General features: G+C 45.3%; 1 protein-coding gene across 1 annotated transcript; it reads left to right on the forward strand.

The window, feature by feature from the left end:
* Window positions 1-7,591: 7,591 nt before the first annotated feature.
* LOC140723811 (uncharacterized) lies at window positions 7,592-24,251 on the forward strand. The gene is made up of 4 exons (XM_073038347.1): window positions 7,592-7,608; window positions 8,550-8,632; window positions 12,235-12,402; window positions 21,197-24,251. The coding sequence occupies exon 4, from the start codon at window positions 21,603-21,605 to the stop codon at window positions 23,478-23,480; it is 1,878 nt and encodes a 625-aa protein (XP_072894448.1). The 5' UTR covers window positions 7,592-7,608; window positions 8,550-8,632; window positions 12,235-12,402; window positions 21,197-21,602; the 3' UTR covers window positions 23,481-24,251.
* Window positions 24,252-24,908: the final 657 nt, after the last annotated feature.

Raw genomic sequence — 24,908 nt, forward strand, 5'->3', positions numbered from 1 at the left:
TATGTAGGTACGTCTACAAGAGGACCGGCTGTACTTGTTCTGGTATTGGGAAATAAACCTGTTCAGGTGTCAGATCTCTCAATGGGAAAGTATTTTGGAGTTAGTGTTCATAATTCTATCTCTTTTATAATAGCACTGGAGAGAAATAGGACAGAATAGTTAGAAAAGCGTTTAATTGGAGTAAGGGGAATTATGCGGCTCTCAGGCAGGAAGTTGAAAGCATGAATTGGAAACAGATGTTCCCAGGGAAAAGTACGGAAGAAATGTAAAACTGTTCAGGTGATATTTGTGTGGAGTTCTGCATAAGCACTTTCCAATGAGACAGGAATATTATAGTAGGATACAGGACCCGTGGTGTGAAATGATTGTAATATATCCAGTCAAGAGGGAAAAAAAGCTTAAAAAAGGTTCTGAGAGCTATGTAAAGTTAGAATATTATAAGGCTAATAGGAAGGAGCTTAAGAAGGAAATTAGGAGAGCCAGAAGGGGCCATGAAAAGGCATTGGCAGGCAGGATAAAGGAGAATCGCAACGCATTCTGCAAGTATGTGTAGAGCAAGAGGGTAAGATGTGAAAGAATAAGACCTATCAAGTGTGACGTGGGGAAGTGTGTATGGAATCGGAGGAAATAGCAGAGGTACTTAATGAATACTTTACTTCAGTATTCACTATGGAAAACGGATCTTGGTGATTGTAGTGATGGGTTGCAGCAGAGTGAAAAGCTGGAACATGTAGATATTATGAAAGTGGATATGCTGGAAATTTTGGAAAGCATCAAGTTGGATAAGTCGCCGGGACCGGATGAGATATATTCCAGGCTACTGTGGGAGGCGAGGGAGGAGATTGCTGAGCCTGAGGCGCTGATCTTTGCATCATCAATGGGGACGGGTAAGATTCTGGAGGATTGGAGTTTTGCAGATGTTGTTCCCTTATTCAAAAAAGGGAGTAGAGATATACCAGGAAATTATAGATCAGTGTATCTTAACTGGTTGGCAAGTTGGTGCAGAAGATCCTGCGAGGCAGGATTTAGGAACATTTAGAGAGGTAGAATATGATTAAGAATAGTCTGCGTGTCTTTGTCAAGGGCAGGTCTTCCCTTACAGGCCAGATTGAATTTTCTGAGGATGTGATTTAACAAATTCATGAAGGAAGTGCAATAGATGTAGTGAATATGGATTTCAGCAAGGTATTTGATAAGGTACCCTCTGCAAGGCTTATTGAGAAAGTAAGGAGGGATGAGATTCAAGCGGACATTGCTTTGTGGATCCAGAATTGACTTGCCTAAAGAAGGCAAGATCGGTTGTAGACGGGTCATATTCTGCCTGGAGTTCGGTCATCAGTGCAGTGCCTCCAGGATCTGTTCTGGGACCTTACTCTTCGTGATTGGCATAAACGACCAGGATGTGAAAGAGGTGGGATGGGTTAGTCTGTTTGCTGATGACACAAAGGTTGAAGGTGTTGTGGATAGTGTGGAAGGCTATCAAAGGTTACAGCTGGACATTGAAAAGATGCAAAACTGGGCTGAGAAATGGCAGATAGAGTACAGCCCAGATAAGTGTGAGATATTAACTTTGATAGGTCAAATATGATGGCAGAATACAGTATTAATGGTTGGACTCTTGGCAATGTGGAGGATCAGAGGGATCTTGGGGCCCAGGTCCATTGACGCTCAAAGCAGCTGCGAAGGTTGACTCAGGTTAAAAATGCGTAAGGTGTATTGACCTTCATTAATAGTGCAATTGAATTTAGGAGTCCAGAGGTAGTGTTGCAGCTATATGGGACGCTGGTCTAACCCCACTTGGAGAACTGTGCTCCGTTCTCGTCACCTCACTGAATGAAGCATGTGGAAGACATAGAAAGGGTGCAGAGGAGATTAACAAGGGTATTGCCTAGATTGGGGAGCATACCTTATGAGAATAGGTTGAGTGAACTCGGCCTTCTCTCCTTGGAGCGACGAAGGATGAGAGGTGACCTGATAGAGGTGCATAAGATGATGAGAGGCTTTGTGGGCCGAAGGGCCTGTATTGTGCTGTAGGTTTTCTATGTTTCTGTGTATCTTTGGATGGGATGAAGACGATATGGGAGGGTAGAGATCGAGGTTCGGAAGATGTTGGTGTCATGGTCCTGGCTGGCATTTCCCACCTTTTCCCTTTCCTCCCTAATTGGTCCTTAATCCCCACACTTGATTCCCAGTCTTTCCCAATTCCTGTCAATCACCAGCACTTAGTTTCCATTACCACCAGAGGATAAGACTCCGACAGCTCCGGTCAGACCTTGCCAGATTGTCGGTCGACTCTCAGAAAGAGAGGAACCTAGCTCCAAGTCTTCAACCCCGTATCATTTCGTGAATCAAGCCTCCCTAGTCCTGACTCAGCCTGGTTTCGATTCTGCCTCCTGACCCGGCCTCCATGTCAGAGTCCTGCACTAGGGTTCGTTCTTCCTGCCACGTCTGTGTAATGGGTAGAGATCGAGGTGGATGCATATATTCTACCAGAAAGGGAGGGCCTGGGCGGGATATTGAATAATGCGGACAGAGACGGGGGGAAGAATGGCGCAGAGAGAAAGAGAGATGAAATTGTAAGACGGAAACTGGAGGCCGTGGGAGAGAAAGGAGCCGGAACAGAGATAGAAAATTGTGTGAGTGGGGGGGGGGGGGTGGAAGAGAGAGAGAGAGAGAGAGAGAGAGAGAGAGAGAGAGAGAGAGAGAGAGAGAGAGAGAGAGAGAGAGAGAGAGAGAGAGAGAGAGAGAGAGAGAGAGAGAGAGAGAGAGAGAGAACGATATGTACGGTATGATCCCTTGTCTCTATCATCCAGTGACTATTGTTCCACCGCTGAGTCGCCAGGTGGTACGGCTTACCTCAGGCTGACTTGCTGTACTGGTTGTCCGCAGCCTGTGTTTTCAGAGAGATGACACAGGCTGTTGCAATGCAGAGGAAGAAAAAACAACTCGTGACGTTAAGTACACCAACGGCAAGTGTTGCATCATCTTGTGCAAACTGAAGTTCATTAATTAACTAGGACATCGACTGACTATCACAGACATGAGTTGATCCAGACAGCATCTGAACCCGCCACCAACTTTGCCTACTGGGACAACGGTATCTGAAACAACTCACAGTTCTCCAAATGAACCTGAAACACTTTTACAAACGAGGGAAGTCAACTGCACCGTTAAGAGTCCCAGTTTGATCACCATCGCATTTCCGCGGTTACACGGAGCTGCATCTTTTGTGTTGTCCAAATTATCCAACTCAGTGTGTGTTATCGGAGTAGGGTGAGTCTGAGATAGAGCTGTCAACCCACAGTTCAAAACCAGTGGCATCGTGTCCCGAGACTGACCTCGGTAAACTCCCTCCGTAAAGCAATCCCTACTGCAGAACTGTGCTCTCATGTGGAGTCACGATAAGGAATGACCACGTTAAGTTCGTCCACAACAGAGACGATGAAGCAGTTTCCCCATGCATTCAAATTAAACCAAAGCATTTTATAGGGCGGCGCACTAAACCAATACATGTGTAATTATCAGGTAACATAGCAAAGCATTTCAAACTTAAACTTAACATCTAGACAAACAGGCTGCTATAACATTGTCAGTACCTTTCACGTGTTTTATTTCCATGTCATACTCTTGCAAGATCAGAACTTAGTTGAGCAACATTCTGTTCTTATCCTTCATTTTACTCAGAAACACGAATGGATTATGGTCTGTGTAAACCACAAGTGGTCTCTGCGCAGGACATATGCAGACGTCGGAATGTTACAACGCTAAAATGAGTGCTATCATCTCTCTTTCAACAGTAGTGTAATTTTCCTGATGCATATTAAATTTCTTTGAGAAATAAGACACTGGATGTACAATTGCATCGTCATACTTCTGCAGAAATATTGCCCCCTCAGCTTTATCACTAGCTTCTACCGCGATTCAAAATGGTTTATTGAAATCAGGTGCTTGGAGCACAGGGTAGTAACACAGAATGGTTTTCAGGCGGTCAAATGCCTCTTTGCAAAAGTCAGTCCACACAAATCTTTCACTCTTCCCTGGGAGTTTCGTTAGGGGAGAGCGATGTCTCCAAAGTTCTTACAAAACTTACGGTAATACCCAACAATTTCCGAAAAAAGCCGTCTGTAATGCTTTCTTGCCCGTCGGAATGGGAGCCTCAGCAATATCCTGAACCTCGGCCTACACAGGTGCCAGTTGGCCCTGGCATACCACATAGCCAGGATACATGACAGTAGTGTGGCCAAATTCACTTTTAGCAAGGTTTACAGTGAGATTTGCCTTGGTCAGCCTTTCTAACAGTTTCTCTTCTGCAGAGATATGCTCCTCCCAAGTGTCATTCCATACAACCTTTGGGTTCAGGTGTAACCTGTCCTTTTCGTACTGGTCGTACCTCCCCCGGAAGAGGCCCCAGTGATCCATGAATCTGAAGCCCTGCCCCCTACACAAGTCTCTCAGCCACACATTAATACGCCTGATCATGATATTTTTTCATCGCTAGCAGGGGCACAGGCAGCAATCCTGAGATTATTACCCCAGAGGTCCACAGGGATCTGAGTTGGCAACGTTTCTGTTTACGTTATATCTCAATGGCCCTCTGGCCAAATTTACGGATTAAGTCGGATATTGAAAGGACTGAATAGAGAGGTCGTGGAGAGCTATAGTATCTGGTTATCACAATGCCATAAATACAACTTAAGTGTACAAACGGTAGGCTTGTTCCACGGCTTGCGATTCTAAATTGGAGAATGGCGCTTCATTCTCAAAATCCTCATAGCCCACGGTGACTGTACACAGTGCACTATGTACTGATTGCAAAGCGACGAAATTGCATGTAAATAGCCTCCCCTACCCCAACTCCAGTCTTTCTGTGTCACCAGCAGACTGGGACATCTCACATCTCGCTGCATCTGCCAGACCATTAAACTGTGAACAACTGTGGTCAGGGACTGATCTCTGGGGAACTCCAAACGCTACCTCCTTCCAGTCTGAAAACGACCCACTCATCCAGACACACACTACCGGCAGTTTATCGATCTCCAACGAAAAAGCCTAATCACCTACTCCTGAGGGTCAATACCATTGCTGACTCTGAGTTTACCTCCGACAGATGCCAGGAGGGACATAATAATCAGAAAGTCTCTAGTCGCATCCGTGTATATAAAATGTGGTCTTAGTGAGTGTGTGGCGCATGCTCAGAATGTGAAGGAGATAGACAAACTGAGCCAAGTCACAGACTGATGAAGGGGAGGAATGATCCATTTTGATACAGAGAGGGAAGCAGAGTTTGATATTGACCCTCATGCCGGAACTGTAGTCAGTTAGAAGATGAAATCTTGTTCCTCCAAATTGTTTTGAGCTGTGACAGTGCTTTTTTCTGAAGGCACCATGGAGACAAAAATTATCTGAGTTGAAATGTTGTCCTTCGCCCACTGACGTGGTCTGTAAACTTTTAATAGTGTAGAAATGTCTGAAGATCTGTGTGTGGGAATCACAAACACAACAGAACGATATCTCCGCTGTATCTGTCAGTTCACCAGCGTTGGAATGCGACTGATCCTTGAATATGGAGGCCGAGATGCTGGAGAAGACAGCGCCCCACTCGCTGCCAGGAGAGCCCGATCACGTGTCCATGCCTGTGATCTGTCATTGCCATGACGTTGACAGCAGTGTGACTTCATACTCTGGTTCTCATTTTGGAAGGGATTCAATCGGCCATCGCAGTTACACCAGCAGCTTCGCACTGGGAAGCGGCCGTTCACCTGCTCCGTGTGTGTGAAGTGACTCATTCAGTTAACCCACCCTGTGATGCTCCGCTGAGTTTACAATAAGTGGAGGCCACATTTCTGTCCGGAGTGAGCAAAGAGTTTCACTCGATCATCCCAGCTGCGGCAACACCAGCAACTTCACATCAGGGAGGAAGTTCAAATCAGCTCCGTGTTAAATGTTTAACCATCACGGTGACTGAAGGCAGCTGCAGGTTCATGAGGGACTGTTATTGTCAGATTCTGCAGTTCTTGTGGCTGCTCATCGCACCCAGGCCTGAACCCTGGTCACTGAGCATTGGAGGAGTCTGTTCTGCTGATGTTAGCCTTGAACTAGACTGATGTTTAATACTGTGGATCCGTGAAAGATAAATCAGTTCTGTATTAAATCCTGTGTCTCTACCACACTCACAATATACACTAGACAGGCCACTCGGCCCATCTGGTCCCTGCCCATGGTTCTGTTCCATATCAGTATTTTAAAATTTATCTCTGCCGTTTACCTCTCACTCTCTTTGTTGCAATTTGTCACCACTCGGTGGGAGAAGAGATTTCCTGTGAATTTCGTAGAATCATAGAAATCTGCAGCAAATTACCGTTCATTATACATTGTTCCGACCATGTAACCTACTCTAGTAACTACCTAGAAGTACCCTACCACATAGTCCTCTATTTTCCTAAGCTCCATATACCTACGATTCTCTTAAAAGACCCTATTGTACCCGTCTCTACCACCGTCGCTGGCAGTGCATTCCACACACCCACCACTCTCTGTGTATAAAAATATACCTCTGACATCTCCGTTGAACTACTTCCAAGCACCTTAAGCTATGCCCCCTCGTGTTAGCCATCGCAGCCCTGGGGAAAAAGCCTCTGAATATTCATACGATCAATGCCTCTCATCGTCTTGTACACCTGCATGAATTTCCTAAATGATTTTCCCCAGGCTTAGTAACACGATGAGCTCGCTGAGTATTTGACCTTCCCCAGTGCTCTGGACTAAGGTGGTTAAACTCTTCCCTACTTTTTTTCAAATTTTGGGTCATTTTCACGAATTTCAAAGGACTGTGCCTCAGATAGCTGGGTTGTTGCAATGCGCCTCTAAAGCCTGACAGCAGACTAGCGAGTGAATCTTCGGTGGAGCAAAGTCAGGATCCAAAGAGTTGCCAGCACTAATCAGGGCTCTAGGTCTCCGGAAAGAGATGGGGTCTGGAGGTTACAAGGAGGAGGAGGAAGAGGAACCAGACCAGCAGGGTGTGGGTATGAATGAAAGATGAGAAACATTTGGAAACTGGTTAATTGAAAAACAAAATGGTTAATGTCTACAAAACATTGCAGGTAATCAGCAGATCAGGCAGCAAATGTGGAGAGGAATAAATGGACAGCATTTAGGCTGAGCCCGTTCAGCATGTCTAGACTGTGTACTCCTCTGCTTAGTTGCTGCCTGAACTGCAGAGCTCCTTCAGCATTGTGTGCGTGTGCGTCGCTGTTTTCCAGCAACTGCAGAATCTCTTGTGTTTCATATCTGCATTTGTAAGAGGATTGTACTTTGGCATTAAATAAACGAAATGCCTGTTGATATTGAGTGTATCGCTTATGGGAGCCGCTTTCTGAGTTAAAAAAAAAAAAGCTGTTGATTTTTCTACACACAAAACAAACTGAGGTATGAGCATGAAACCGGTGTTTGCAGAAACTTTTAATGGCACCGTGATTACCCATAAAGCCCTGCGATTAAAATTTCGCTGTCGCTTGAAGCACTGATCAAATGCGCAGGCGTCAAGCTTGCCGCTGTCTTGGATAACTCCGCATGCGCGTAGTACACAAAATGTCGGGAGGACCGTAGGAGGTAAGAGCGGGTGCTGGGTGGGTTTTAATTGAGTGACAATTGCTGTGAACACCGAACACCATGACCCACAAACTCGGCACAGGCCAGGTCTTTTTCCTCTCTCTCAGCCCCACGATCAGTACACGGGCCCCGGGGAGCTTCCGGCTAATCAGGGAATGGGAGCAAATAGATCTCACAGACAGAGCTGAGCTCCAGAAAACTAAATGCAGGGATCAGGAACTCGTAGAAAGGGAACAAAATCTTTTTCTCAGCAGTTGAGACAATCACCTTTGTTCTGTTTCCAACCGCAGCTGCCGGCAATCCAAACAGCACACGCAAAATGCCGGAGGAACTCAGCTTTAGTAGTCTTTTCTATCGATGCTGCCTGGCCTGCTGAGTTCCTCCAGCATTTTGTGTGTGTTGCTTGTTCTGCCTGCTCTTGTTCTGGCGTTTTCTACCGGTGAGGACATGCTTTGACCCATTCTGTCTGGGTATATACTGATACCAAAAATCTTTGCCCTGGGCAACAAATAGCTTTCACATCACAAATGTGCCAGACTCCAACGAGACAGACTACTGCCCTTCCCTTCATATTCTTTGGCATTCCCATCACCGAGTTCACCACTGTCAGCCACCTGGAGGGGGGGGGGGGGGGTTCAGGGGAAATATTTATGTACAATACAGAAACTGGTGTTACCTGTGTTTATTGTGGCGATGCAAAAGTTGCTGGATAATTTGCAAGTGGGGAGTGATATTTGGAAAACTGCCTTTTTAAAGTATCATTTAGCAAGAAAATCACTTATAGTGACATGCAAAAGTTTGGGACCTCTGGTCAAAATTTCTGTTACTGTGAATAGCTAAGCGAGTAAAAGATGACCTGATTTCCAAAAGGCAGAAAGTTAAAGATGACCCATTCTTTAATTTTTTAAGCTAGATTACTTTTTCTTTTCCATCTCTTACAGTTTCAAAATAACAAAAAAGGAAAAGGGTCTGAAGCAAAAGTTTGGGCACCCTGCATGGTCAGTGCTTAGTAACAACCCCTTTGGTAAGTATCACAACTTGTAAACGCTTTCTGTAGCCAGCTGAGAGCCTTTCAATTCTTGTTTGGGGATTGTTGCCCATTCTTCCTTGCAAAAGGCTTCTAGTTCTGTGAGATTCTTGGGCTGTCTTGCATGCACTGCTCTTTTGAGGTCTATCCACAGATTTTCGATGATGTTTAGGTTGGGGGAATGTGAGGGCCATAGCAAAACCTTCAGCTTGTGCCTCTTGAGGTAGTCCATTGCGAATTTTGAGGTGTGTTTAGGATCATTATCCTGTTGTTGAAACCATTCTGTTTTCATCTTTAGCTTTTTTTTTACAAATGGTGTGATGTTTATTTCCAGAATTTGCGGTATTTAATTGAATTCATTCTTCCCTCTACCAGTGAAATGTTTCCCGTGCCACTGGCTGCAACACAAGCCCAAAGCATGATTGATCCATTCCTGTTCTTAACAGTTGGAGATGTGTTCTTTTCGTGAAATTCTGCACCCTTTTTTCACCAAACATACCTTTGCTCCTTGCGGCCAAAAAGTTCTATTTTAACTTCCTCAGTCCACAGGACTTGTTTCCAAAATGAATCAGGCTTGTTTAGATGTTCCTTTGCAAACTTCTGATGCTGAATTTTGTGGTGAGGATGCAGGAAAGGTTTTCTTCCGATGACTCTTCCATGAAGGTCATATTTGTGCAGGTGTCGCTGCACAGTAGAACAGTTCACCACCACTTCGGAGTCCGCTAAATTTTCCTGAAGGTCTTTTGCAGTCAAACGGGGGTTTTGATTTGCCTTTCTAGCAATCCTATGAGCAATTCCCTGGGAAAAGTTTCTCGGTCTTCCAGACCTCAACTTGACCTCCACCTTTCCCGTTAACTGCCATTTCTTAATTACATTACGAACTGAGGAAACGGCTACCCGAAAACGCTTTGCAATCTTCTTATAGCCTTCTCCTGCTTTGTGGCCATCATTTATTTTAATTTTCAGAGTGCTGGGCAGCTGCTTAGAGGAGCCCATGGCTGATGATTGTTGTGACAAGGTTTGAGGAGTCAGGGTATTTATAAAGTTTCGAAATTTGCATCACCTGGCTTTTTCTAACAAAGATTATTAATAAGCCATAGCCCTAACAAGCTAATTAAGGTCTGAGACCTTGGTAAAAGTTATCTGAGAGCTCAAATCTCTTGGGGTGCCCAAACTTTTGCATGGTGTTCCTTTATTTCTTTTCACTCTAAAATTGTACAAAACAAAAATAATACACTAATCTTGCTTAAAATGTTGAAAAGAATGTTTCATCTTTATCTTTATGACTTTTGGAGATCAGTTCATCTTTTACTCACTTAACTATTCACAGTAACAGAAATTTTGACCAGGGGTGCCCAACCTTTGCCTGTGTGACTCATTGAGGTTGGGTCCTGGGATATCACAGTTCTTGATCCAGGTAAAATGGACCCAGGGATTGAGCAACTTGGGCTTATGAGGTGTTGAGCGAGTATTTCTGGTCTGGGATCAGATGCTTGTTTCTGGAGTTCCTTTGGAAGCAATGAGTGCTAATCTGAGGAGAGGATGAGTTCCGATTCCAGCTTCACAGGGACAGGCTGTGAGTAAATGGGCTGTACCGTGTTTACAACAGTAGAAATAGACCCTTGAGTTTGGTGTTGAAACTGTGTTTGGAAATCACCCCCCCCCCCCCCCCCCCCCACTGTCACCTGTCTGTCACCCGGCAGAAATCAAGCAGAATCTCAAGTTGCTGGAAATCTGCACTAAAAACTGAAAATGTTGAAGTCATTCTTTTCTTTTTGCAATATTTTTATTCAGAAGAAAAAAAAGATTTACAGAGTGCAACACATAGATACATCTCAACATAACTTGTGTACATTCATATATTGTAATAAAATTGATTAAAATGTTATAGCATCAGACAATGGTATACCACTCTGTAATCAAAAAATTTAAAGATAGGTCATACATCATAAAATATTTTTTTATATATATTAAAAAAGTTAACCCCCTACCAACTACCAAAGAAAAAAGCTGATGGATGACAATGGATAATTAGAAAAAAAAACATATTCACTTAAGAAGAGAAAATAAAAATATACATAAAAGTCTGTGCACTGTTAAACTTTATAAATTGGAAAAGTAATTTAGGAAAGGTCCTCAAATGCCATAAAAAGATTGTTTCGAATTTAAGACTGAGCAGCGGATCTTTTCTAAATTTAAATACGACATAATATCACGTAGCCATTGAAGATGTGTAGGAGGGGTAGACTCCTTCCATTTAAGCAAGATTGCTCTTCTTGCTAAAAGAGAGGTAAAAACTAAAACCTGTAGGTTAGGAGTATTTAAAGTTATATCTTCATTTGCAATAATACCAAACAAGGAGGTAAGGGGATTTGGGTCAAATTGGACCCTAAAAAGTTGAGAGAAGGTATGAAATACTTCCCGCCAAAACTTTTCAATTGTAGAGCAAAACCAAAACATATGAATTAAAGAGGCATCAGCAGAGTTGCATTTATTACAAAGTGGAGAAACATTCAGGTAAAAACTGGAGAGCTTCTGTTTAGAAATGTAAGCTCTATGAACCACTTTAAATTGTAGAAGAGAATGACGAGCACAGAAAGATGGTTTATTAACCCGTTTAAGAATTTTATTACATCTATCATCAGAAGTCATTCTGACAAAATGTTATTAACCTGAATTGTAAAGTTTGTTCCTCTCCCCACAGCTGTTCCTTACTTGCTGAGTGTTTCTGGTAATTCCAGTTTCTTTTTATTACATTCACCCCAGAATGGTTTATATTTCCTGAAGTGGACCTGTTTAAACCTGGAAATGGAAATGGCTCATTTTGTGATAGTAGAGCAGTAAAGAAAGCACAACTTTTCTCTGTAAATTATCCTGGTACCAGTTTGTGTTCAGTACAGTTGTTGCTAACAAGATTTACAAGAATAATCTCAGGAATGATTGACTTTATGTCTGAGGAGCATTTGATGGTTCTGGACCTGTACTCAATGGAGTTCAGAAGGACGGTGGGGGTGGTGGGGGGGATGTATGGTTAAGTAAACCTACTGAATGCTGAAAAGCCTGGATACAGTGGACATGGAAAGGATGTTTCCATTAGACGGAGAATCTGTGATTTGACAGCACTGTCTCAGAATAAAGATGCTTCCCTTTAAAACTGAGATGAGAAAAATTTTTGGGCAAATTATGTCTGATCTGTGGAATTTGCTGTCACAGAGGTTGGTTGAGGCTGCCATTTGGGTATGTTTATGACAGAGATTAATATATTGATGATTGCTAAGTAGCTTCAGGGTTACTGGAGGAAGGCAGGAATATGGTGTTGGAATAAAAATCAGCCATGGTTGAGTGGTGGGGCAGACCAGATGGATCGAATCACCTAATTCAGTTCCTGTGTCTTATGTCTTACCATGACTGAATGATGGCTCCTTCTTATCCCATATCGTTTTGTGACGTGTGAGGGGCAATAAAAGATTGTTCACTGAGATCATTATATCTGCCTTCAACGTTTGAGTTTCAGTGAGTTTTGTTCTTGGTAACATTTAGCAGAAATGTTTGGTTCTCCTTTTTATTGTTAATGTGCTTCATTATCTTTCATGTTAAAGTTGGACCTGCGGTGAGAGATTTATTGGAAGAAAAACCCCAAATGGAAGCAAACCACGACTGAAGACAGTGGAACATCAACAAGTGAACCTGCCCGAGGATTGAGAGCATCAACTGGAGAGAACCCATCTGACTCAGAGATTCCAGTGATTCATTCAGGAGAAAGTTTGGTGAGTCTCATTTACTGAAACACTGGTCCTTTAGACATTACATACCTGTAAAAGGAAGGTAGGAAATTGTTGGAGTGAGACTGAATGTGCCCAGAGGAACCAGTTATGCCTCTGTCAGACCCAGTTGCAATCATTCCAGTTCTGGTAATGTGCTTACAGCAGCCCAGTCCTTTAAAGCCACTCCCATTCTGTGGAAGTCGATTCTGGAAAAAGTCACTCAGAGACCGTATAAATACAAACTCTTTACTCCAAGCATCTGGGCCTTACTCAGTTAGTCGCTCAAACAGGAACAGTCTATGACTGTTACCGCTCAATCCACTAACTGACTAACAATTCCCCTTACACCACAGATATATCTGTCCAGATACCCACCACACAAGGCAGGCTGGAGCCAAAGTTATTTACTATATTAAAGATAAATTACAAAATAGTCATAATGGCTTCCACACACAGAACAGACTGAAGCTGTCCTATCTCTACCCATGAGTGCACAAGGAGATAAACATCCAGAAAGCCTAGCTAGCTTACCTCAAGAAGAGATATGGCTCAGATGGCTTAGCACATCTGTTGATCATCAGCAGTTTCTTTCAGAAAAATCGGCTGCTATTGTTTAACAAAGTGTTAACCCTTTTTCATACTTTATCATTCCCTCCTTTTGATCATGGATAACATTACGGCATATCTGTGGGTAAAAACAGCATACAACAGTAATTATAACAATGATATGTCCAACTATTAGGCCATAATGCAATACCATGCCCCACATATTACCGAGCAGGCCTTCAAAGACCACCATTTCATCCCCTCGGTGAACCAGTGTAAATCCTGCCCTACTTTCTTGATGCTGTCAATCTCCCTGGCAGTGTGCTCGGAGAGGCATGTAATGTTAGTAGACTCACCAGGGATATAGGTGCAGCATTCTGTGTCAATAATAACACAGGTTCCCCCTTTCACAGCTAGGATAAACTCTAAGGCCATACGATTCTGTAGGACTGTTTGCCGGATTGCAATCATTTCAGTGGATATTTCTGTTACTTGGGCCTGTGTTTCTGTCAGGGCCCCTGCAGTATTGTGTCCAGCTCCTCAAGTGCTGTAGCTAAATTGATTATCTTTGGTGGATTCCTGGCTACTCCATAGGAGAGAAAAGTGATCATCCAAAATCGCTCAGTCTCAGTTGTTCCTCTCCGCTGCTGGGCACCTGCAAGTATGGTCAGGATGCATGTTTCCCAGTATAGGAAGTTCTGTTTGGTGGGGGCCTGAGATACCATCCCTCAAAACACTGACAGCCACAGTCTTCTCTGACTGGACCACAGTTCCTCATCTCACTTCCCCGGGTGTTATTTGTGTAAGCCCAGGCTGAGAGTTCCTCACTCTGGTTGAGCGGGATTACTGACATTGGAATCATAGTTTTACTATGCTGCGGAATTTCAGCACAAACCCAGCAGGCCCCTAGTTCTACCTGTTTGGCATCGGTGTGACAGAGAGACAGAAAGGTGTTAATGTGGGGGCCCCCGGATGCTGGGGTGAGTCCTCTCAAAGACATAAACCCGAACACCACTATCAACCAACATATTTTCCTTTAGTTCGAGACAGTTCTTCTACTCAGACAGACATACTTTATTGATCCCGAGGGAAATTGGGTAACATGTTAAGCACGTTTGGCACCTAATCGATCTATCCACCGAGATTGCCCCTTCAGTTTCACAGCCGTGGGAGTGGTCATTAACACCTGATATGGTCCTCTCCACCGAGGTCCAACTTTCCCTCAATCTCAGTTCTTGATCAGGACAAAATTCCCAGGTTCTATGGTAGGCTAGTCACTCCTCTCTGTGGAGTAGTCCTCTTCCTTGTAAGCCTGTCGAACCTGTGAATGTAATGCTTGGAAAATGTTGGTCTCTTCCCTGAGGGGATGCATATCCAATTTTGCTGGTAGACATTGTGAGAGCAATGGTACACAAGGTCTTGGTCCCCAGGGTGTCCTCATGGGCCGTCCATGAATGATTTCAGCTGGTGACAACACTGTTTTCCCATGTGGGGTAACCCTCATGTAGAATAGGCTAGCAATACGACCTTCAACCAAGTGAGTCCAGTCTCCGCTGTTAGTTTGGCCAATTTACTCTTCAAAGTGCCATTGACTCTTTCCACTATGCCAGCGGCCCATGGGTGGTGTACGCAGTGGAATTGTTGCCTGATAGCTAGTTTGTTACATACCTCTTTGTTCACTGTCACCACAATGTGTGGGCCATTGTCAGAGCTCAGCATCTCCAGCAGGCTGTACCAGGGAATTATTTCCCATAATAATAACTTCATAACAGTCATAGCATTCTTATTGGTAGTTGGAATAACTTCAATCTATCTGCTAAACACATGTATAATAATTAAGCAGTATCTATAGCAATGTACTCTAGGCAATTCAGTAACATCAACTTGTAGACACGAAAATGGTCAAGGGAGTCGTACCCGGTGTGCAGGGTACAGGTTAACAACCATTCCCTCCTTTTCCAGGTGTGTGCATAATTGACCAATATAGGTAAAAACTGTGTAGGAACACAAACCTGTCCCACTGGGGTGATCCAGAAACCTCGGTCGGGGTCTTTCTGGCACCCCACCTGGAACTACAGCTTGCACTCCTCCTCAGAGGCGTCCCCCTGAAAAGTACGTACCTCCCACATGTCTGGCAAACTCGTTCTGCTTGAGTCATGGAGGATTGCTTGATGGGAACCCGAGGAGACTACAACTATCGAGGATTGTGCAGCACTTTTCGCTGTCTAATCTGCTGAAGCATTGAGTTTAGTGACCTGGTTGGCCATGCGGGTGTGGGCCGCACATTTAATAATAGCCAAAACTCGAGGTAGCTGTTGAGCGGTGAGTAAGTTGATTACAAAGGTGGCATTACTAATGGGGTGGCCAGAGCAAGTCAGGAATCCCCCTGTTCCCAGAGAGCCCGGTAGTCATGTACAACTCCAAATGCATAACGGGAGTCCGTGTAATTGTTCGCACTTTTATCTGTTGCTAGGATACAGGCAGGAGTCAGAGCAAACGGCTCAGCCTTCTGGGTAGAGACAGCTGCTTCAAAAGAGGCCTGCTCAATTACTTCACTGTCCGTCACTATCACATCACCAGAATATTGTTTCCCTGCTGGATCCACAAAAGAGCCTCCATCCTTATATGGAGTTGCGTTGGGCTTGAGGGGGTATTGCGGAATGGATGGGAGAGTCTGTCCTTCTTCCGCAGTGATCCGGACTGGGGCAGTCGGTGTGGCCGATCTCGTGGCCTGAAATTGCCCAGAGATGGGGTACAACATCTTGGTCAATATTAAAAGGTTGCCTTACCAGATGTGCCATCTTCAACTCAAAGTCCTTCCAGTATTGGAGTTGTCCTGCGCCCAAGTTTTGCCAGTCTCCCTCGTTGCTAGAGGCTTGTTTCATCAGTGTGTAGGCAAAGAACCCCAGGGTCTTTGGTTTGAACCCGGGGCAAACCCTGAAGGTAGTATGGGGAACAACCAGTCCTGTCTGTCGTCAAAGGAAATCTGGAACTTTGGCCAGAAATGCACTGCCCTCTTTTCCTTTAAGTTCTCCAATCACTGTGACTGGGAACTTCTGTCCCTCGAGGGGGACATAATACTTGCTTTCCTCAGTTGAGCACCCCGGAGCGTCATAGCACAGAGTCACATGAGGGTCGGCCGCTGGCAGAAGGGGTTCAAACGCAGTGGAGTCAGATTAAGTGCCCACCATTGGGGGGGGGGGGGTCAGTAACTGAGGAAGATGTCGGTTGTTCACTAGTCCCAGGGTGATACCCTTGTCCACGCAGAGAATCTCGACTTCCAACGGACAGAGCAAGTCTCTCCCTGCTAGATTACACCCCGACTGGTGGTGACTGTAAATGAAACCTCACACTGGGTCCCCTAGAATTCCACCTGCAGTGGCTGGGTACGTGAATACGTACATTCCGTTCATTCAAACCCAAACAGAGTGATTGTCGCGTCTGATAGCTGTTTTCCCTTTTCCGATACTATTTCCTGATCGACAGTGGTTATGGTTGCCCCCATATCAATCATAAATGGAACAGGAATTCCAGCAACTTGCAATATTACATTGGGCTCTTCCTGAGGGGTGGTACTCACGGTAGGAATAATCCTTGATTGTCAATTTCTAAACAGGTTGCTGTCCCCACCTGTCCCTTGGTAGGTTTTTGTTCCCATTTCTGATCCCCAGATATAACCCGCTCGCGTCTTTCTTTGCTGCTGAACATATTCACCTTTAATGTTAGTTCCCTTTGGGTTTGATCGGGATTCGAAAGTCGGGTCCCAGTAATATGTCAAAGCTTGTCGCATTCGATTTCGGTCATTGTCAGGCCAATCCATATTATTTGTTTTAATCATGTTGGATAACTTAGTTGGTAAGTATTGGAGCGGTAAGGCTTTAAACTGGGGGTGGGGGGGGGGTCGATTCCCAGTGCCGTAGCAGGCCACAAACTGCTCCCGATAGTCTGGTCCCGATTCCCCAGGCTTAGGTCTGCATTCACGAACTTCAGTGATGTTTACAGGTTGCTGGAGAGCCCTTTCCAAGGCTTGAATAATCTGGTCTGTCTGTTCATTCTCATTATGGATTCCCGCCTGTAAATCCTGATAGGTTTGGTATCTCAATTCTGCCTTCCATTTCCACCCCTCAGCAGCTGAGAGAATCATGCAGAAGAGACCGAATAAATCTTGCAGGGTCACATTAAACATTTGTATAGTACTGCGGACATACTGAGCAAACTGTGCTGGTTTTTCTTTTCTATCAGAGAGCTGATTCGTGATCATTATCATTTCTTGAGGCTTCCAGGGTGCATACACAGGAATCACTGAGGACTGTCCGTCCTCCTGCTGCTGGTGGACTGGGCAGCATTCGGGTGGGCAATTGCCTTCAGAACCATAGAACATTACAGCACAGAAACAGGCCTTTTGGCCCTTCTTGGCTGTGCCGAACCATTTTTCTGCCTAGTCCCACTGACCTGCACCTGGGCCATATCCCTCCAAACCCCTCTCATCCATATACCTGTCCAAGTTTTTCTTAAATGTCAAAAGTGAGTCCACTTTCACCACTTCATCTGGCAGCTCATTCCACACTCCCACCACTCTCTGCCTGAAGAAGCCCCCCCATGTTCCCTTTAAACTTTTCCCCTTTCACCCTTAACCCATGACCTCTAGTTTTTTTTTGTCTTCTGGCCTCAGTGGAAAAAGCCTGATAGCTTTCACTCTGTCTATACCTATCATAATTTTATACACCCCTATCAAATCTCCCCTCATTCTTCTACACTCCAGGGAATAAAGTCCTAACCTATTCAACCTTTCTCTGTAACTCAGTTTCTCAAGTCCCGGTAATATCCTTGTAAACCTTCTCTACACTCTTTCAACCTTATTAATATCCTTCCTGTAATTAGGTGACCAAAACTGCACACAGTACTCCAAATTCGATCTCACCAATGTCTTGTACAACCTCACCATTACATTCCAACTCTGACACTCAGTACTTTGATTTATAAATGCTAATGTACCAAAAGCTCTCTTTACAACCCTATCTACTTGTGACGCCACTTTTAGGGAATGATGTATCTGTACTCCCAGAGCCCTCTGTTCTACCGCACTCCTCAGTGTCCTACCATTTACCTTGTATGTTCTACCTTGGTTTGACCTTCCGGTGCAATACCTCACACTTGTCCGCATTAAACTCCATCTGCCATTTATCAGTCTGTTCCTCCGACTGGTCCAAATCCCTCTGCAAGCTTTGAAAACCTTCCTCACTGTCCACTACACCTCCAATCTTTGTATCATCGGCAAATTTGCTGATCCAATTTGCCACATTATCATCCAGATCATTGATATAGATGACAAATAACAATGGACCCAGCACTGATCCCTGTGGCACACCACTAGTCACAGGCCTCCACTCAGAGTAGCAATCCTCCACTACCACTCTCTCGCTTCTTCCATTGAGCCAATGTCTTTGTGGAGCCATTAACTCCGGGGTTCTATTGGATCCTTCCCTTCCTGTCTCGGTATTCTCTTAATGAATCTCAGGGTTTACGGACCTCCCCTTCCCTGCCGCCACTGTTTTACCTGAGCGGACAGTGTATCTGAGTACTGGGAGGACTGGGATTTGGGAGCACTGGGTGCACTTGGCTCCTGGTAAGTTGGGTGGGAGGTGCTACGGTGGGTGCCCACTCCTCATCACGGTCACTGTCCTCAAACAGGGTCAGTATGCCAGACATGGGTTCGGGATCCCTTGTTTCCCTATCAGTTCGAACTTCAGACTGATGTTCCTGCCCTGCTCTCCTATCTAGGCCAGCCTTGGTTTGCTTACGTTGTTTTCCCTGCTCTTGCTTGCTGCAACTATCCACCCATTCACGCTCCACTTTTAGCGTCTCCCAACCTTTGGTGTTCTTCCTGCAGTACATACCTCTCTCCCTTTGTCACATGCATTATTGCTCCAAGTTGCTAATAATGTACCGTTCCACTTTCCATCTGCCTTTTCCTTCCAATCCCTTTTCAACAATTTCCACTTCTTTCCACAATTTTTTCCCATATCAAATTTACTGCTTGTTCTCATGAGGTAATATCCCTGGTTCCTCCCCAGTGGCCACATTTTGTTCCCCAATTTCTTATTCAGCGCTGTACTCAACATGCGCAAATCTTTTTCCTTGTCTGGAAAACTCTCACACATTGTGTAGGGCTGCACCTGGCCCACTCATATCAATCGACTGCAATTGACCCATGTGCACCAAATAATATACCCAGCACAAAGCCTCCCGCTCAATTAACAATCAGATATATTTACCCGGCTGGCACCTCCTGCCTCCTGTCCACTTAGTGAAATTTACCTGGAACCGCCTCCTGCCCACTTAGTAAAATTTTGCCTCCCTTATACGAGACCCCCAACAGATTCCTTCCCAATCCCGTCAAGGTATGTGATCAGCCTTGGACGAGGGACCGTACCTCGAAAGGAACTAACGGCGAGCGACATAATGTAAAATACCTATTGGGTGCCCGGTCAGTCTCCGCAGTCCCCAGAGTGGTCCAGCCACTTACTCAGCCCGTCTGCTTGGCACTCCCTATATTGGGATCCTGTTCATTACGCCAAATGTTAAAGTTGAATCTGAATAAAACACGAGAGACCAGCTTCTTATCATCACCATAGTTTATTGCGCATTCTCCTGTAGGAGTTTGAGACCCAGTTGTCAAAGGGACTGCCACCATCCACCATCTGACAAGTGGACTGACTCTGTCAGGTTACAGCCATGTATTTATACATGAACCCAGACATTTATACATAGTAAGCCCCAGACATTACTATTGCAAGATGTTATTAGAACTGGTATGCCCACCCAATCTGTTGGTGTAAAACTAAATTACGTAGATAAGAGAGTTCGCTAAATGAAGGTTCTAATTACAGTTGGATGTACTATCCAGTCCTTATCAGTTATTCCCTTTGCAAGGCTCTGACTTAATTACAGACATGTTCATTCCGGTCCTTATCAGCGAGTCCTCCTCCCTTCACTCAAATGAGGGTACAGTGCATAATGTTATCAGCTAACGAGGGTACAATGTATAATGTTATCAGCTAACAAGGGTAAAATGCATAATGTTATCAGCTCTCAGTGAGTCTCTCTGCAAGCCACAGAGAACTGGTAATGAGCCTGTCTAGCAAACCGCTGAACACAGAGTTTACTTCAGTTCAAAAATTCCTATTCAGTCCCAAATATTCTTTTAGCCAGAGATTACATAGGTTCAAAATGGTTTTTTTTTATATATCCTAAATTCCTCAGGCGGGTTCACGGGAAATATTTATGTCCATTATAGAAACTGGTGTTCCCTGTGTATATTGTGGTGATGCAAAAGTTGCTGGAGAATTTAGAAGTGGGAAGAAGTGGAGTGATATTTGGAACTCTGACTTTTTAAAGCGTAATTTAGCAAACAAACCACTTATGGACAATATGCAAGAGCTTTGGTGAGAAAATCCTTCATTACCCATTACAGGCCTGCTATATAGTTTGTGTGAGAGAGCAGATGAACTTGATCAAACCCAGAGGAGATCAAAGTTGTTATCGACAGTGATTTGCTAGCTGTTAAAATGAATACCTCTATATAAAATTCACTCTGCACATGTCACTTGGAAAAAAATGTACAGTACATGATTTATGTGCCCACTGGTCATTACAAGTTAGAGGGGACATTGGTGGGAAGGTGGGGAGACCGCCAGTGTCCTTGATGCCCTCACCTACAAGATGTGCATCCAGCTGCAGCTTGTAACCCTGCACTTAAGGAGTTGGATCTTGAAATGGATGAATTTATCCCCCAGGTCTAAAGTGGCTAACACGAGGAGCATAGTTTTCAGGTGCTTGGAAATAGATATCGAGGGGATGTCAGGTGTTAGTTTTTTTACACAGAGAGTGGGGTGCATGGAATGCAGTACTGGTTATTTGCGTGAGAGTGGTTCAGTTACTGTGGGGCCAGGCACTGATGCAGCTCAGAGGAAACAGGGAATAATACCAATGGAGAGAGTCAAACTGAGCCAGGTCACAGATTGGAGATGGCAGAAATGCCCCATTCTCATAGAGACAGGAGGAGCATCAGAGAGTTTGATGGTCATTCCAGATACTAGCATTGTGCCCAGTTAGAAGATGACTTCTCTCTCTAACTTGGGTTGAACTTCACTGTAACAGTGTGAAGCCATATCACACCTTGACAACTCAAGTGATCTCATCTGAAATGTTGTCCTACATCCATTGATGGATTTTGTAAATCTTTTTACAGGTTAAAAATGATGAGGAATTTGTCTACGGGAATCTCAAACAGATCACGTCAGTTTTGCTGTCTCTGACCAGATATTTACGAAGTGGAGCAAGGGATTCACTTCATCTTCCTTCCTGTTCAGACTGTGGGGAGGGATTCACTTGATCATCTGACCGACTGGCACGCCCGTCATTTTACATGGGGGAACCCAATCACCTGCTCAGACAGTGGGAATGGATTCAGTTGATCATCTCAACTGAAGGTACATCAGCGAGTTCACACTGGGACAAGGCCATTCACCTGTTCTGTGTGTGAGAAGGGTTCCAGTTGGTCTTCCCACCTGTGGACACACCAGTCAGTTCACACTGGGTAGAGGCTGGTCATCTGCTGAATTTGTGGGGAAGGATTCATTCAGTCATCTGACCTAATGGCTCACCAGCGAGTTCACACTGGGGAGAGGCCGTTCACCTGCTCGGACTGTGGGAAGGGATTCACTCGGTCATCCCAACTGAAGGTACATCAGCGAGTTCACACTGGGGAGAGGCCATTCACCTGCTCGTACTGTGGGAAGGGATTCACTCAGTCATCCCATCTGAAGGTACACCAGCGAGTTCACACTGGGGAGAGGCCGTTCACCTGCTCAGACTGTGGGAAGGGATTCACTTGCTCATCCCAACTGAAGGTACATCAGCGAGTTCACACTGGTGAGCGGCCGTTCACCTGCTCAGTCTGTGGGATGGGATTCACTAGCTCATCTAAACTGAAAATACATCAGCGAGTTCATACTGGAGAGAGGCCGTTCACCTGCTCAGACTGTGGGAGGGGATTCACTTGCTCATCTGACCTAATGGCACACCAGCGAGTTCACACTGGGGAGAGGCCATTCACCTGCTCAGACTGTGGGAAGGGATTCACTCGGTCATCTCAACTGAAGGTACACCAGCGAGTTCACACTGGGGAGAGGCCGTTCACCTGCTCAGACTGTGGGAAGGGATTCACTCGGTCATCTCAACTGAAGATACATCAGCGAGCTCACACTGGGGAGAGGCCATTCACCTGCTTAGACTGTGGGAGGGGATTCATTTCCTCATCTAACCTGAAGGTACATCAGCGAGTTCACACTGGAGAGAGGCCGTTCACCTGCTCAGACTGTGGAAAGGGATTCACTCAGTCATCTGACCTAATGGTACACCAGCTAGTTCACACGGGGGAGAGGCCGTTCTCCTGCTCAGACTGTGGGAAGGGATTCACTCGGTCATCTCAACTGAAGGTACATCAGAGAGTTCACACTGGAGAGAGGCCATTCACCTGCTCATACTGTGGGACAGGATTCACTCAGTCATCCTCCCTAATGAAACACCAGCGAGTTCACACCGGGGAGCGGCCTTTCACCTGCTCGGACTGTGGGAAGGGATTCATTTGCTCATCTAACCTGAAGACACATCAGCAAGTTCATACTGGCGAGAGGCCATTCACCTGTTCAGACTGTGGGAAGGGATTCATTCGGTCGTCTTACCTGATGGCTCACCAGCGAGTTCACACTGGCGAGCGGCCGTTCACCTGCTCAGACTGTGGGAAGGGATTCATTCGGTCGTCTTACCTGATGGCTCACCAGCGAGTTCACACTGGTGAGAGGCCATTCACCTGCTCAGACTGTGGGAAGGGATTCCCTTGCTCATTCCAACTGAGGGTACATCAGCAAGTTCACACTGGGGAGAGGCCATTCACCTGCTCAGACTGTGGGAAGGGGTTCACTTGCTCATCCCAACTGAGGGTACATCAGCGAGTTCACACTGGTGAGAGGCCATTCACCTGCTCAGACTGTGGGAAGGGATTCACTCAGTCATCTGAACTGAAGGTACATCAGCGAGCTCACACTGGGGAGAGGCCGTTCACCTGCTCAGACTGTGGGAAGGGATTCCCTTGCTCATTCCAACTGAGAGTACATCAGCGAGTTCACACTGGTGAGAGGCCGTTCACCTGCTCGGACTGTGGGAAGGGATTCCCTTGCTCATCCCAACTGAGGGTACATCAGCGATTTCACACTGGCGAGAGGCCATTCACCTGCTTAGACTGTGGGAAGGGATTCACTAGGTCATCTATACTGAAGGTACATCAGCGAGTTCACACTGGCGAGAGGCCGTTCACCTGCTCAGACTGTGGGAAGGGATTCACTCGGTCATCTATACTGAAGGTACATCAGCGAGTTCACACTGGCGAGAGGCCGTTCACCTGCTCGGACTGTGGGAAGGGATTCAGTTGCTCATCCCAACTGAAGGTACATCAGCGAGTTCACACTGGGTAGAGGCCGATCACCTGCTCAGCCATTGGGAAGAGTTTCTCTCAGCCAAATCACCCAACTGTGCATCATTGACTTCAAACTGGAGAGGCCGTTCACCTGCTGTTATTGTGGGAAGCGATTTACTCAGTCATCGAGGCTTATGTAACTCTCGCTTCGGCTAGCAGCTTAATGTAGGGGGTGATAGCCCCCAGCCCGGCCGAACTAGAGAAACCTCGTTTGGGTGGATGCTGTGTGATGTGTCCCCTGCTACAAATCAGTTCCCTGAAATTACAAACAGTACACAATATGCGATTAAACGATTGAGCTTTATAATCCTTACTTTGACTACAGGATTAGGTAAGTAAACAAAGAAGAATGGCCCGCTCTCTCCATTCATGTCTTCTCATCTCTCCCTAGCGAAAGACCACAAATTCTCTCTTCCAGACTCACAAGGAAGAACGTTTCTCTCGTTGGATAGCCCCGCACTCCATAACCCTGTTATCTCCAAGCTTAACCTAAACAATGCTGCTACTGAGAAACCATTACCTCAGCAGTGAAACATTGCAGAGAGGCCATTACATTAGCAGTGAAACCTTGCAGCACGTTACACTTGTGACACACTACCGGGTTCACACTGGGGAGAAAGTTTCAATGAGCTGCATGCTGGATATTTGTCCATCACCGTTGCTGAATGCAATTTCGAGAGTGACTGTCGGTGCTGAACTCTGCAATTATTGCTGCTGCTCACCACACCCAGTTCTGAACCCTGGTCACTGGGAATGGGTGGAGTTTCTTCTGCTGCACATTCACCTTTTATGGGACTGGAGTTTAATATTCTGGATCTGCGACAAATAAATCAGTTTATTTTAAACTCTGTCTTTGGTATTTAAGTGAATTTATAACACACCAAGTGTACAGTAGAGAGTCAACTCTAGCCAGCTGGACCCTGCCAATGATTCTGTTCCATGGCAGTCCTTTTAAATCCTCCCCTATACGGCCAAAACGGCATGGTTTTCCTCAGGAGAAATCTTCCCAGACAGATCTCTCGGAATTCTTTGGTGAAATAAGAAAGGTGGTGGGTGGTGTTTGTTTGGATTTTCAGATTGTTTTGAACAAGGTGCTGCAGCTGAAGCTGCTTAACAAGACCACAGCTCATGGTATATGATGTCTCTTTGCTGTTCCCGCTGGAGTTTAGAATTATGGGCGGGTTTCCTGAATACTGTAAAGCCAAGATAGAGAGGATGTTTCCCATAATGCGTAGCCCAGGACCAGGGGTACACCCTCAGACTACAGGGAAATCAATTCATAAGAAAGATGAGGAGGAAGTCTTATGATATGTTTATTCAACATGGCCATGACTGATATCTGCTTCTGTGCCCATCCCCCTCTATCTCCACCTCAAATGTACCCAGTCAGCTGCCTACACTCAGCTAGATAGACACTTCACTGATC

Source organism: Hemitrygon akajei, unplaced genomic scaffold, assembly GCF_048418815.1.
Source record: "Hemitrygon akajei unplaced genomic scaffold, sHemAka1.3 Scf000138, whole genome shotgun sequence".
Taxonomy (NCBI): domain Eukaryota; kingdom Metazoa; phylum Chordata; class Chondrichthyes; order Myliobatiformes; family Dasyatidae; genus Hemitrygon; species Hemitrygon akajei.

What these genes read in the sequence shown, in the direction of transcription:
- LOC140723811 (XM_073038347.1), top strand. Translation starts at nt 21,603, where the DNA reads ATGGCTCACCAGCGAGTTCACACTGGGGAGAGGCCGTTCACCTGCTCG.